Source organism: Cydia pomonella, chromosome 15 (genome assembly GCF_033807575.1).
Source record: "Cydia pomonella isolate Wapato2018A chromosome 15, ilCydPomo1, whole genome shotgun sequence".
NCBI classification, from domain to species: Eukaryota; Metazoa; Arthropoda; class Insecta; order Lepidoptera; family Tortricidae; genus Cydia; species Cydia pomonella.
The window spans coordinates 8,653,124-8,666,344 of record NC_084717.1 but is presented as its reverse complement, the minus strand read 5'-3'; the positions used below and the strand labels follow the sequence as shown (position 1 = coordinate 8,666,344).

Below are 13,221 nucleotides of genomic sequence, written 5' to 3'. Positions count from 1 at the left end.
ACGGTGGCTCCGTAACCTAACGATGCGTCACCCTCGCACCTTATCCATCAAACACTGCCGTTACGCATGATACGTGTTCGGTGCATCTCGAATTAAGAACAAAAACTGAGTCGGTGTACAATATCTACACTAAAACGCATCAAATGACTCATTCACGAGGACGGCGCCGTGCGGCCAACGACCCACTTTAAGCTTCGGCGCGGTACACGCGCATTACGCCCAAACTCTTAAACAGGTACTCCGATGCTATTAAAACATTAACTACACAATTATTACACTGCCTGCTTCTATTTACTTCCCGGATGATCAAAACAGAAGCAACCAAGGATAAGTAGCTGCGTCATCTAATTAGAAAGTGTCATCTTAAGATTCTTAAGTGCCGTTAAATTTAACAACTACGTAGTTAACGCTCTACGGCGACATAATAAGGTCAATTTATACAAGTGATAGCTCTTTCTCATGTTTCAAAATGTACCGCTAATGACAGAATCTCACGGTTTACATTTGAAGATAGATATCTGTCATGCAACATCGCTTAACTGCATTGCCAGTAAGTAAGTAACTATTGTAACTAATAAGGATTGTTCACACGTATAGGCAAAAGTGCAATCTAACATTTTATTTGAAAAATTTGGGTAAGTAGACGTTACTTACTAAGAAGGCCTTTAAGTTCAATAATCTCAATCAATCGATGAATCGAGTTGGGATCGATACATAGGGAATGATTTATTTTTTTCCTTTCTTTATTCTTTCATTTCAATAGATAATTAGGGGTCAATGTACGCAACATACTTCCAGCTTCTTTTGTATTTAAAGCATTGAAGCTCGGCCTCGGCCTCCTTTCCAAACAACAAACACATGATGATTTAAAACTAGTTTCAAGATTCCACATATTCTCTGTGCATATAGGTAAATCTCGAAGATGTGTCTTCATAGGTACCTAATCAAGAATATGCACATTGATTTGAACTAAAATATGTGTTAACTAAAATATGTGTTGTCTAAATAGACAATCTCCAAGGACCAAACATCGAATCGTGTTGTCGTGGGCAACTATACGTGACTTCACCGTTCACTCCGGGATTTTGGAATTAATCTTACACGATAAAACTAACGACGCTCCTCTCGATCCCCAGCAAAAGCGGATCTTAAGGTCAACAATATTGTCAATATTGTTTTATCAGAAGTTGTTTGGCAACTGTTTTTATTTTTCGTATCGACCGATTTGTTTTTAATCGAGAAGGTAGGTACGTACGACGGCAATGCTTACGGTTACACGGTGTTTTTTTTAAGTCCGTTAATTTCTATTCATTAATTTTAATCTAATTCAATTAATTTCAATTTTAATGGTCAGATAATGGCAAGAGGCTTAGGTTGAAGAAGAAGAATGAGTTTATATATTTGCTACTAAACGTATACTTCTTATCTCGGACGATCGATATTCGAAATGTTATTGTTGTGCCATACTTTTCAATTGTTTGGTGGATTTTAATACAGTCAGTGTTACAATATTTATATTAATTACTTTTATGAAAAGTAATTATATATATGACTATGCCAATGCCATTCAGTTTCCTTAAATGCACTTAGCCATACCCCGAAGATAACGGAGTTTTAAAAAATACTACCTCATCATGAGATTTGTATCTTTCTCTCAGGAAGTATTCAACAGATGTAATCTCTGAATAAAAATACCATTTGAATAAGGAAGAAGTCAAAACGGTCGGAAGTCAGCTAAATCTGTTTATTTACATACGTTGATTAATAAAGTTCTTACAATGTATTTACTTAGCAGCTCAAACTGCGTATAAGTTATTTATAAGTCCGCATTACTGAGGTCTCATGTAATATTAGATGAGGAAATGCCAGCAAGGTGACCATTATAGCCGATGAATAATAATGATTTTGTCCGTTTGGTAACGTCTCCGTATTTCTTATACCCACTGATTACCTATTGATTACCTATTGAGGAATTATTATATTATTACAAACAAAAACCAATAAAAGCTTGTACACACCTACAATACGAAAGGTCAGGTCATTTATTTTTAAACTAAAGCATGACTGCTTTCTTATTCCTACGTTTCGTTTAATTTATTTAATCTATCTCCAGAGAGACATGCTAGCTCTTCATCTAGCACAGTGGTGGGCAAACTTTCTTCATGGGAGCCAGAAAGTTTAATACATTTCAGAGGAGCACCAGAATTGCAGCAAAAATGCATTTTTATGATTTTGCGGGCTATATAAGTAGTCTTTTCTTTTCTTTCGAAGGACCGGCGGGCCAAATAAAATACTTTCGTGGGCCGGAGATGACCCGCGGGCCGTACTTTGCCCATCACTGATCTAGCATGACATTCAGACACAATTTTTTTATTTTTCGATTGGCGTTTGTCGATAAACTTTTGTCATCTTGGCTACGGTCCCTGGTTTGATAATAGGATAGAATATTTTTATTCGTAATCACAAACGAGTCAATTTACGTAGAAAGAAGAAAGTGTCACGAAATGGCCTCATCTCAGCTCTCAGAATACACACGCAAAAGAACATACACTCATAAGCTGTATTAAGACACACAACTAAGAGCAGAGCTAAGGCTCAGCTTGTGAGTCTTGTGTTTCGGCAGGTACGGATAAAAGAAATTGAATTTATTTCTATTTTCTGCTTGCAATCACAACGTAGTTTTGGTCTGTATCAAATGTGGGGTCATCTGTTTTACAAGTAGGTATCACAACGAATTTTGGTCATTAGCCGATCTACCAATTAAATCGCCCGCCGGCAAGTCGGGGAATTAGAAAGAAACAACAGATTCCTTTCGGCTTTGGCTATATCATTAGCTATTTCATACTAAAATTATACTGCTATGGTATGTAGGGCAACGATATATGATTGAAAATAAATGAAAATTAGAGATGGTTTCGTGCTTTTTTTCTATCAAGGCAATTTTAATCTTTTACGATTTTGCTTAGAGTCTGTCGCAAACAGCCTAGTTTCCGAGTGAATTTTGTCATGGCATTTGCCTTTGATTAAAACGTGTTAAAATTCAATATAAAAACTACGATTTTGCATTAACCGCCTCTTAATCCTCGGTCCTTATTCAACCGAGAGACACTTTTATATAAAGGGGACATCGGAAAGGAAATAGCTAATAAGCCAATAAGCAGTTTGGCGAAAAGGTGCAACATAACACAACGCCAGTCCAATTGCCTCTTCAATTAAGTTGCATAAAGCCCGGTTAGTGTAGGAAGTGGGAAATTGCGTATTGCTTAGATTCGCGTGTTTTGAAAGTGGAAACAGATTGTGTCATTCGCTTGTCAATTGTTGGCTTGTTGCTAACAATGACAAGATTTTGATAAGTTCCAAGATATAAATCAGATGATGAAAGAAAGTATGTAATTACCCGTAAGCAAGTAGCCTGGATCACAAACTAGGATGGATTTGAGTAATTTAATTGATTAATGTTTACCCACAGGAATGTTTAAAAAAATCATTTTTCTCTTTTACGGCGTAGCCAAGGAAAGTTACATTAAGCATCTGGATTAAGCAATAGTAACTTTCCATACGCATATGAAATAGGAGTAGGTTGATTGACTTGAGTGTTATAATGACCCACATTGATGTCTTCATTGCGTAGACTAGACAGTTCACTCAAGTATTGATAAAAACAAAAGTGCCCTTAGTGTATGTACTTAGTTAGGTAAATAACGATATAAATTTGTATGTCTTGTGGTTTGTTTGTCTAAAATAATTTTTAACGTCAACTATGTTACGCTGTTTAGAGTACAGGTGCTCTGAATTATGCAATCATTATTATATTATTAATTTGTTTTTACATCATCGCGTATTTAGCGGATGTTTTGCTTTGAGGACACACAACACAGAGTAAGTAAATATCATAACTAGACTGAAACCTCTGAAACTAAAAGCACTTTTTCAAGCTAGGTGCAATTGTTTATTTTTTCGACTAAAGCCTTCATCATTTCTGGAGGTGGCTGGGACGACACAGATTTAGGTTTTCTTTTGTCTTTTGCATTCTCGAAAGTTAAGAATGTTCCTGAAACAATACCCATAATTTTGGTGCTTAAACAACGTTGGGGCGACTTTGATAAACAAAAATTTTTCTGATGTAGTTAGTTAATGATACATACTGGAGCCTAATTTAAGAGAAAACTTTTGTTATTGTACGTATTATACATCCAGGCTAGTTAATAAACAATTAATTTCACTTCTGAATCATACCTTATATACTTATTGATACTCTTTTAAGTCATTATTAATTTATGATTCCGTAAACTACCTGCAGATGCGTCACAGTCAAATATTGAATCAATGAAATTTGCAAACGGAATGTGTAAATAATCAAAACTGTATTAACTGAACCTATGTATTAAAAAAATTGTAATGTGTATTAACGGTATGTTAACATATTACTAATTTGTAACACACTGTCGATTTATTGATGTTTACATGGATATACATGATGCAAACTAGATACTTGACGGTGAAATTAATGGTTGCATCCAATAATAAAGAGTGATAGGTGAAGTGCGATAGTAGATTGGAGATAAAATCTAGATCAGTTGTGATGTTTACTCACCTCAGTCTTCGTTATTCGATGTCGTGCTAATTTAACCACGGCAAAATTACCCTTGCCAATAGTCCTTTCTATGTCATAAAATCCCACCCTGATAGGGGTTTTAGCAGGACGTTCACGGTCCGCCATTGTTGATTTTTTAAAACACTACAGTCTCAACACCTCACTATTAATCCAAAAAATGTGTCATAATACTATTAGTAGTTCAGTTCATTGAATACTATAAAACACTTTTGTTATTTAGCGAGCTCCAAGCCTCGCTGCCGCTCATAGCAGAAGTAAAGCTCTCACTAGCGGATCGTATTTACTTAACGTCATTCAGTAAATTGCATTACACGTAGGTATTTGATCATTGTTGTAACGTGATTACGCACGGTATTGTTGTTATTCATTGGTAAAGTAAATCGTATAAAAGATATTGCAATGGTTCGATGTTCCATGGAAATTGTTTCGGGACCGTACGCGTCCTCTCTCACATTCAGTAGATTTTAAATACAGTAGAATTTTGTGTAAAATTGATATAGATAGATTATAAATCGCGCAAGAGGCGGCGCGCGTTTTGAACAGTTTGAGTAACGCGTGACGCCGCCGCCTCGCCGGCTGTCAACCGGGTACTGAACTCGGCCGCTGCCGCTGAACGCTGAACACACGGCGAGCGACCGCCGAGCAACCTGCGGCACGCGCGCGCTTTCAGCCGCCCGCCATATTACTTTGCGTGACGTCAGCACGACAGCGCGTGTCCTACCTACCTTTTCGGGTAGGTAGGCATCCACGTAAATGTACTACGTAGTTTGTAGAGCATTAATAATCTTATTCTGCTTCTTGAGTCGGTTTTTCGTTTTTGAGGATCGTACGTAATCACTTGATTTCTAAGCTCGGATACTTTGTCTACAACGGTCTCGTTTAATTTTTACGTACCGCTTGATGAAATTTCTTAACGAGTTGAATACTTCGAGTTAATTAGAATGTTCGCTGCTTCCTCGTGCTGGACTGTTTTGCTCCCACTTCCAATGCAACCGAGTTGTACTTGTAAGGTGTAAGTAGTAGGTACACCTACTGGCTAACGCATAATTTCAGTTTTTACACTTAATTTTAATCAAAGGCAAATTCCATAAAAAAAGCGCCTGAAGGTTTTTCTCTTAATGCAATAACGAGGGATACAATTAAGTGGTCCTACAAATACTTCAGGCATACCGTAAGTATTGGATGTATGTAGCTAAATCAATATTATAGGAAAATCGACTAAGCTCCGCAGTAAGCTCGGGAAGGCTTGTGTTGTAGTTACTCAGACAACGTGAAGCAACGTTCGGTAGCCATGTTGCCGACTGTAAAGTAGAGCCTTTATGTTTTGTTATCAAGTTATGCGGCTCCAGTTTCTTGATTCCTCAACGCAGCAACGCAATGCAAATACAAATCACGAAATAAGCATTTCTACAAGCATTTATTTTACTTGCAATGTTCCTATGCATGTAACTAGAGTCGGACCAAGATAAGTTCGCAGTGATTTTGATAGCCCAGCTCGTACAAGTATTAAGTAAACGTCATAATTTGTAAAGGACGGATGTTGCGTATCTTCCATCTATCCAACGAGATCGGGCGTTAATCAAGGCTCTATTGTTTGCCCGCTTTTATTTGAAATCATTATTAATGATCTTGAACTTGTGCTGAAACACGCAAGATGTCTTCTTTATGCCGATGATTTAAAGCTTATTTGCGGTATAGAAGGAGTGGCAGATTGCGAGGCAATGCCGGCGGACATAGAGGCTGTAGTCAATTGGAGCACAGGAAACAAATTGTTTTTTAATGCTTCCAAATGCTGTTTTGTCCTATACTCGCTCATTGAAACCACTTCACGCCACGCCCAATACTTGCTTGGATCCGAAATAATAACTCGCGTAACTGCGATAAAACACCTCGGTGTTATCTTTGATACTCGTACCAGACTTACTTTTCGTGATCATACTGAGACTCTGGCTGCCGACTGTTTTAAAAGACTGGGATTCATCATTAGGAATGCTCGCGACTTTAACAACCCAAAGGCAATTAAATTACTTTATACAGCCCTTGTTCGGAGTAAGCTTGAAGCCGCTAGCATAGTGTGGAGTCCCGCTGAGAGTAAGTATGAGTTGCTTCTAGAAAAGGTACAGAAGGCATTCCTAAGATTCCGGTACAAAAATGTTTACAAGTACTATCCATTTTTGTACCCTACAAAATTTCTGTTAGGATCCCTGGGATTCAACTCTCTGCAAGTGAGGCGTAACTATCATCTTCTAGAAGTGGCTTGTGCAACTTTGCGCGGAGATTCCGACTGCCCTGACCTAGTAGCACAGATAGTGAGGCTCTCTGTGCCTTTCCTATCCAAGCAGGAACTTAGGCCTAGACAACATAACCTTCTTGCAGTTCCAGCAACGCGTACTTTAGGACACCTGAAATCACCACTCATTCGCGCTGTAAAATTTCTGAACGCGCTTCTGTCATGGGCCCCTGAAAGTGATTTGTTTGCAAGTCGATGGGCAAGTGTATGTAGTATCTGTCTGAAGTACTGTGAGGTGATGGATGGTAGTGGTATTTTATAAAACTGTAAAGTTTTGTAAAGTGTTGTGTACCGTAGCGTATAAGTTGACTCTAAATTGTACAGTGATATGGTTTAAACTGTCAGACTGTATAAATTTTGTTTGAATAAATATAAATATAATTCCATAGAAGTTTGACGTTTAAAATAACACTTGCACTGTTGGGGCTGTCAAAATTGTTGCCAACTTATCTTGGTCTGACTCTACGTTTGTAAGGGTCAAATGGTGCAAGTTAAATTTGACCTACTTCCCGATTTCCGATGAACCTGAAAAGTTGCATGCATATCTAAGTCGGGTGACAATGCAATATTATGATACCATCAAGCTGATCTGATGATGAAGACAAGAAGTAGCCATAAGAACTCTGTGATAAAACAATGCAACCTAATTGAGTTTGGGGTTGTTAGAATTGTCTCGATGAGTATTACTTGCCTGTGGATGCAAAAGTACAGTCAGCGATAAAACCTTGTATCAAGAATGTAATTTTGTCAAAAACGTATTATGTATTGAGATTAGATATCTATTGAGATTAGTTTGGCCCACGACAGTCCCATTTCAAACACAGACATAGTGAATCATACTGTCTTTGTCTTACGCTAATAATAGCACTTGAAAGAAAGGGATGAGTATAGTTTTTCCGGTTCTTACTGACTGACAAGTTGTGTTTGCCAGACTATATAAACTAGATTTTTATCAATGTATATAAGATTTTTTCCCTTTCACAGTTTTATACGTCAAACTTCTATGAAATTTTGACGTATCAATAACACGTGTACAGTCTGTCAAATAGCTTCGTCAGTAGAAAAAGATGCGAAATTAAAATGTTCTATGGGACGTTCCCTTCTCGCTATGGAAAGTAGAGGCAAGGAACAAAATCTCCATTTACCAAAAAGTGTCCGACAAAAACCATAATAGGTGGCGCTACAATAGGGACCGTGCGCGTTGGAGGGTCTGCCATCTTGTGGCCTGAATCGGAACCATAAACATGCACATTTATACGTCACGTGTTTTCTTTTGCATAGTAGGTTCTGCCATCTTGTGGGCTACATCGGAACAAAAAACATCACATTTACGCCTCGCGCCAAAAATCTGACGGCTCCTGTGCTGCCTCCTACAGTTCATGCACGCTCCCTATATCTAGAATACTTGAGAAAAATTCTAATCATAGACAGCGCACTTCACTCCGTCAATAACGCCTAGGTTCTTAGCTACTCTAGCGCTACTCTGGAGAGATTTGGAACTATTATTTATAGCTGACAGCTGGACACTTTTGCAACAATTCTGCCTAAGAAGTTTCTGTTCCTTGCTTCTACCTTCCATACTTCTCGCCTACATTTTTTAAATTTGCCAATTATTTCTACTGACGGAAATGGTTTGACTGCTGCCTGCCGGTGCTGCCAAATTAGCTTGGTCTGACCTTACTTTACTCTTTGGGTCTGACCTCCTAGTGAGTATTATATTCTTTGGGTCTGACTAAGCATTTCAAGAGAACAAATGCAAAGGACAAAAACACACTTGTGACATTTATTTCGTAATAGCGGCAGTTTTACCTGTAGTTCGAATAGTTTCGGTACAAAAAATAAATATAAAAAAGCATACAATTTTTGAGGGTGACCACACTGTCTTTTGCAATGTGTGAAGGGCTCAACAGGATTTGTTATAAATTTCAGATATTTTCAATAAATATTTTCGTATTTTTTATTTAAATTTGAATACTTTTCTTGATAAAATTGTATTCAAATATATTAAACAGTTTTGGTACTGTCAGTTCGTGTATATTATTGGAGTGATAGATACCAAGATGTCGGTGATACTCTTCTGTAATTTTGGCAAGAAAAATATATTTGTATAATCACTTCAACCTTTGGGAACTTCTTGAAGCTATAAATCGTGTGAATGTGTAAATATCGTAGAATACGTCAATATGAATCAACTCGCTGACGATAACGTGCAAAACGTCAAGAGTAGTCTAAAAGCGACGAGCACGAAAAACAAAAATAAAACCGCCAAAGATAACTCACCTTCTAAAACGACTGACGAGGTAAGAATAGTGAACGAAGAAAATTTAAGTGCGGCGTTAGCTAGTACTTTACATGTTAACAACATAAATAGCAACCTAACAAATGGTACAAGTGACCACTCTAAAGAGGACAACTCGGTCGACAAGGCCAGTGCGGTCGAAGACGTGAGGGATGTAAATAGTATACAATCAAACGACGCTAGTAATGGGGACAGCAGGGAGTCGTGTGGCTCTCAATCGGACGCGGCCAGAAACGCCTTAGGAGCGACCATGGGGAACCTTGAAAACACGTTTCATCAGCAAGGTCAGTCGGCGCAAGGAGAGATCGACATCATATCATACGAGTCCGAACTACAAATGCCTGAAATCATGAGAGTCATACAGAAGGATTTATCTGAACCCTACTCAATCTACACTTATAGATATTTTATACATAACTGGCCTAAGCTGTGTTTCTTAGCCACACATGATGGAAAATGCATTGGTGCCATTGTCTGTAAGCTAGACATGCATCGGAATGTGGTGAAAAGAGGATACATTGCTATGTTAGCTGTGGATGAAAAATACAGGAATAAGAAAATTGGTTCGAGACTGGTACGAAAAGCAATACAGGTATGATAATAATTCTGATTGGATTCCCATTGTAATTATGCATGACTTATGTTCAATTTGTTTTGCATGGCTGGCTAGTCTGGTTACGTAAATCATTTGGATCAATGCCATTACTTGTAAATTTGACCTTTATTTACAAATATTTACTGAACGTATTATATTCTTTACAATAATAAACCAATTCTTGTATGAGAATTGTCCTATCATTCTGAGGTTAAATGAGATGAACCTGATATTTTAATTGTGCTAATATTACACATTGATTTTTTTATTATTAATACAATATTAAAAAAATACAATTGATACAATTAAATCCTCACTTATAATTGATAGTTAACCACCAATGTTTATAATCAAGACAGACAGACAGTAGAAAACTTAATAAAACTTTACAAATTTAAATTAGGTAGTTAATTTATGTTCTATCCCATTCTTATGAATATAAAGCCACAATTACATTAAAGTCAACCGATTAATAGCTATTAGAGTCTTGTAGCGTGTTTATGAATTGTTCTGTTCTATAGGTGTATAACTTTTTTATAAGATTATAAATCCCTTTGTATTATGATATTAACTAACATTATTATTATTATTTTTTTCAGGCAATGATTAACGATAATGCAGATGAAGTAGTATTAGAAACTGAAATTACCAACAAACCTGCTCTCATGCTATATGAGAATTTGGGGTTTGTGCGTGACAAGCGTTTATTTAGATATTACCTCAATGGTGTGGACGCATTGCGGTTGAAGCTATGGTTAAGGTGAAAATTGTAGGTAACCAATGGGATGTTCTCAATGTTGTGTTTATATTTCTGGAGGCTGCACCTCGGGCATAGCTATGATAAAGTGAAACCCTGCTGCTATAAATGATAATCTGATTATATGTAATCTGCTATTGAGTCTGCCTGTGGATTTAGCCAAATGTATAGTTTGTTTCAATAATTTTATCGTCATGTGATAAGTTTATAATTTATGAGTAAAAAATTGTTAATAAAATGTTTTATCTGTCTTCTTTTATATCTTGCATATAAAGGTTTAAAATGGTTAAATGTCCAAGCTAAAATACACAACTTTGAAGAATTATAGTTTATTGGTATTTATTCAAGTTCCCTCTTACTAATCCTATAATTTTTTTTTCTGTACTAGATATCTCTAAAAAAAACTGGTTTTGGGGTTATAACAAACAGATAAATAAATCCACATTTAATTACTTAATCTCTTTATTTTCCACTTCAGAAAGTAAATGTAGCAGTGCTTGTAGAAGCTCCATCATAAATGAAAGTGTTACTAACTGGTTTGTATTGTTTCGTAATAATCTTGATAGCTTCCTGAGCTACACAACCTCCTATAAAAGCGGACACACTGTGTATTTCTGCTCCACCATAGCGACACATTTCATGGACATGATCATCTTTGGGAAATGGAGAACATGATATATCTGTAAGCAGTTTTGATACACATGTTTTTAAACTTGTAATATCACCTTCTGGCTCCCACTCTCCTGGAGCTCTACAGTGCTCCGAGCGAAACATCTCGGCAGCCCTCAGTAGAATGTAGTGCACCATCATTACATCAGGCTCTTCCAAATGCCTGGCTATGTATGAAGATACAGAGGCAGTCATCTGATATTCATTGGCAATGTTAGAGCCTGCAATTAGATGCAAGTTACGTGAATGCCTGCAGAATAGTTTTACATCAGCTTCACTGATGCATTCACAATGTAATTGATTGACAATTTGTTGTACCTTTCTGTACACAGCCTCTGCTTCAAAAGCAGCTTGTGTTCTATATATATTTTGCAGTTTGACATAATGTTCAGTAGAAGCTGTCATATCAGGTAGGACACCTTTCAGGGGAAGCTTGCCTTTTCCTTCAGCCTCAATAAAAGCTCTGAGGGCAGAGCACATTATCCAAAAAGGTGGACTCTCTTTTGTCAAGTTAGTAGCATTACTGCAGTACAACAGCTCTTGAATATTGACTGGTAAAAATGTAGGATGTAAAGCAGTGTTGATAGCTCTAAGAGCCTCTTCAAAGTTCTCTTCCCTAATTGGAATTCCGTTTTCATCCTTTCTAATAAACCCCATAACTAGTTCCTTAACTTCATTCTTTTCTTTGCGACTCATAGGCCATCTAGTGTCATTCTGTGCTTTTTGCCATTTCATCACAGCTTCATGGAGAATGACAATCCATGGAATGTGACCATGGTCTTTTAAGTCCACGGCTTCAATATCTATGCAGTCCAAGTACTCGGAGAGAGCAGGGAAAGGAATGTCCAAGCGAAGGTCAGGTTGCTCATTGTCTGGGTGAGTCTCAATGATAGCATGTTCTTTTGTTTGAATCCTAAATGAGCCTAGGAAGCCTACTGACCGTGCCAAAATAAAAGGAACATTAATATCCCATAAATGCTGTGATAATTCTTTAATAGTTTTCTCTTCCAGAGCAGTAGCAACCACTACAGTAAAAGTCTTGAAGAAGTCAGGGTTTGCTTGCAATAATTGATGAGTTGATTCCTGGACTGCATGGCCTTGAACAGCAGGATTCAATTCTAAGATAAGACGTAATGTTTCAGATCCTCTATTCAAGCCTTTGCTTGAGGTTTCTAAAAAAAAGTTACTTCCAATGTCCTCTTCACTCACAGTAAAATCGTCGACTATAGTAACGGCGCCCACACCAGGAAGGACTATGGACTTCAAGACTTCGGTACCTAAGGCAGTAGCATTGATCAGGCAAATATGTCCTTTTTCCAGAGCCGCTTGTCCGTGGTCTCCCCACAAACGAAGTTGCCGGTCATATTGTTTGTTCTTCTCGCTTTGTTCAGGAGATTTAGGTGATGGAGATGCCATTGTTTCTACAGAGACAATACAGAATATATACTGTAAATAAAAAATGCACTACTAAAAACCACTTTGTAGGTATTTAGCGCTATGCAAGTAATTTTCCCTCACAAGTCACAATTTCGCTCGCTTCAAAGTCAAAAGACAATGGAAGAAAGGTGGCTGTTCACTATCAAGCATGGGATATTTAGTTTCTAAAGTTATTCTTACAGCGCTTAAAACTGTGACTTAAATAGATTGAAGTTCTGAGGGCCTATCGATAACATTGCAAGATGAAATTACTGTATCTCTATTCTTGTCACTTTAAAGTGCTACTACGTTTGAGCAACAGAGATGGAAAATGTCGATCTTAAACTTAAACAGCAATGTTTGCGGTAGATTCCTGTACAGTGCTGCCAACTTGGCATATAATATGCCAGATCTGGCATATTTTCAGTCGCTTTGGCATGAAAATTTTCCATTTAGCATCTGGCATATTTTTTAGCATATTTTGTCTAAGCCAAGTTTGCACCCACTTTGTACCAACAATATGCGCCATCGCTTTATGTGGTTCATATTTTCATGTGAATTTTGACTTGTGGTGGTGGAT

The 13,221-nt window shown here is 37.3% G+C and overlaps 3 protein-coding genes and 1 long non-coding RNA gene across 5 annotated transcripts in view; 2 read left to right on the top strand and 2 right to left on the bottom strand.

Annotated features, from left to right (window-relative positions):
* LOC133525710 (serine/threonine-protein kinase SIK2) overlaps positions 1 to 5,229 on the bottom strand; it is a 67,089-nt gene extending 61,860 nt beyond the window's left edge. For both annotated transcript variants that reach the window (XM_061862071.1, XM_061862072.1), the window contains exon 1: positions 4,595 to 5,229. In XM_061862071.1, coding sequence (XP_061718055.1) covers positions 4,595 to 4,720 — 126 coding nt within the window. In that variant the 5' untranslated portion in view covers positions 4,721 to 5,229. The remainder of the gene's footprint in view (positions 1 to 4,594) is intronic.
* The window catches only part of LOC133525722 (uncharacterized), a 322,779-nt gene that overhangs the window by 6,801 nt on the left and 302,757 nt on the right, over positions 1 to 13,221 (top strand). The gene's annotated exons all lie outside the window — the stretch shown is intronic.
* Positions 8,730 to 10,883, top strand: LOC133525718 (N-alpha-acetyltransferase 30). Its single transcript, XM_061862083.1, has 2 exons — positions 8,730 to 9,796; positions 10,399 to 10,883. Exons 1-2 carry the CDS (start codon positions 9,089 to 9,091, stop codon positions 10,561 to 10,563), a joined length of 873 nt encoding a protein of 290 aa, XP_061718067.1. The 5' UTR covers positions 8,730 to 9,088; the 3' UTR covers positions 10,564 to 10,883.
* LOC133525712 (NEDD8-activating enzyme E1 regulatory subunit) lies at positions 11,001 to 12,759 on the bottom strand. The gene has a single exon (XM_061862075.1). The coding sequence runs from the start codon at positions 12,639 to 12,641 to the stop codon at positions 11,031 to 11,033; it is 1,611 nt and encodes a 536-aa protein (XP_061718059.1). The 5' UTR covers positions 12,642 to 12,759; the 3' UTR covers positions 11,001 to 11,030.

Bases quoted from the DNA above. Each gene is read 5' to 3' on its own strand.
- LOC133525718 (XM_061862083.1), top strand. From the start codon at position 9,089: ATGAATCAACTCGCTGACGATAACGTGCAAAACGTCAAGAGTAGTCTA. The intron at 9,797-10,398 runs GTATGATAATAA...TATTTTTTTCAG, and splicing joins TGGTACGAAAAGCAATACAG to GCAATGATTAACGATAATGC.
- LOC133525712 (XM_061862075.1), bottom strand. From the start codon at position 12,641: ATGGCATCTCCATCACCTAAATCTCCTGAACAAAGCGAGAAGAACAAA.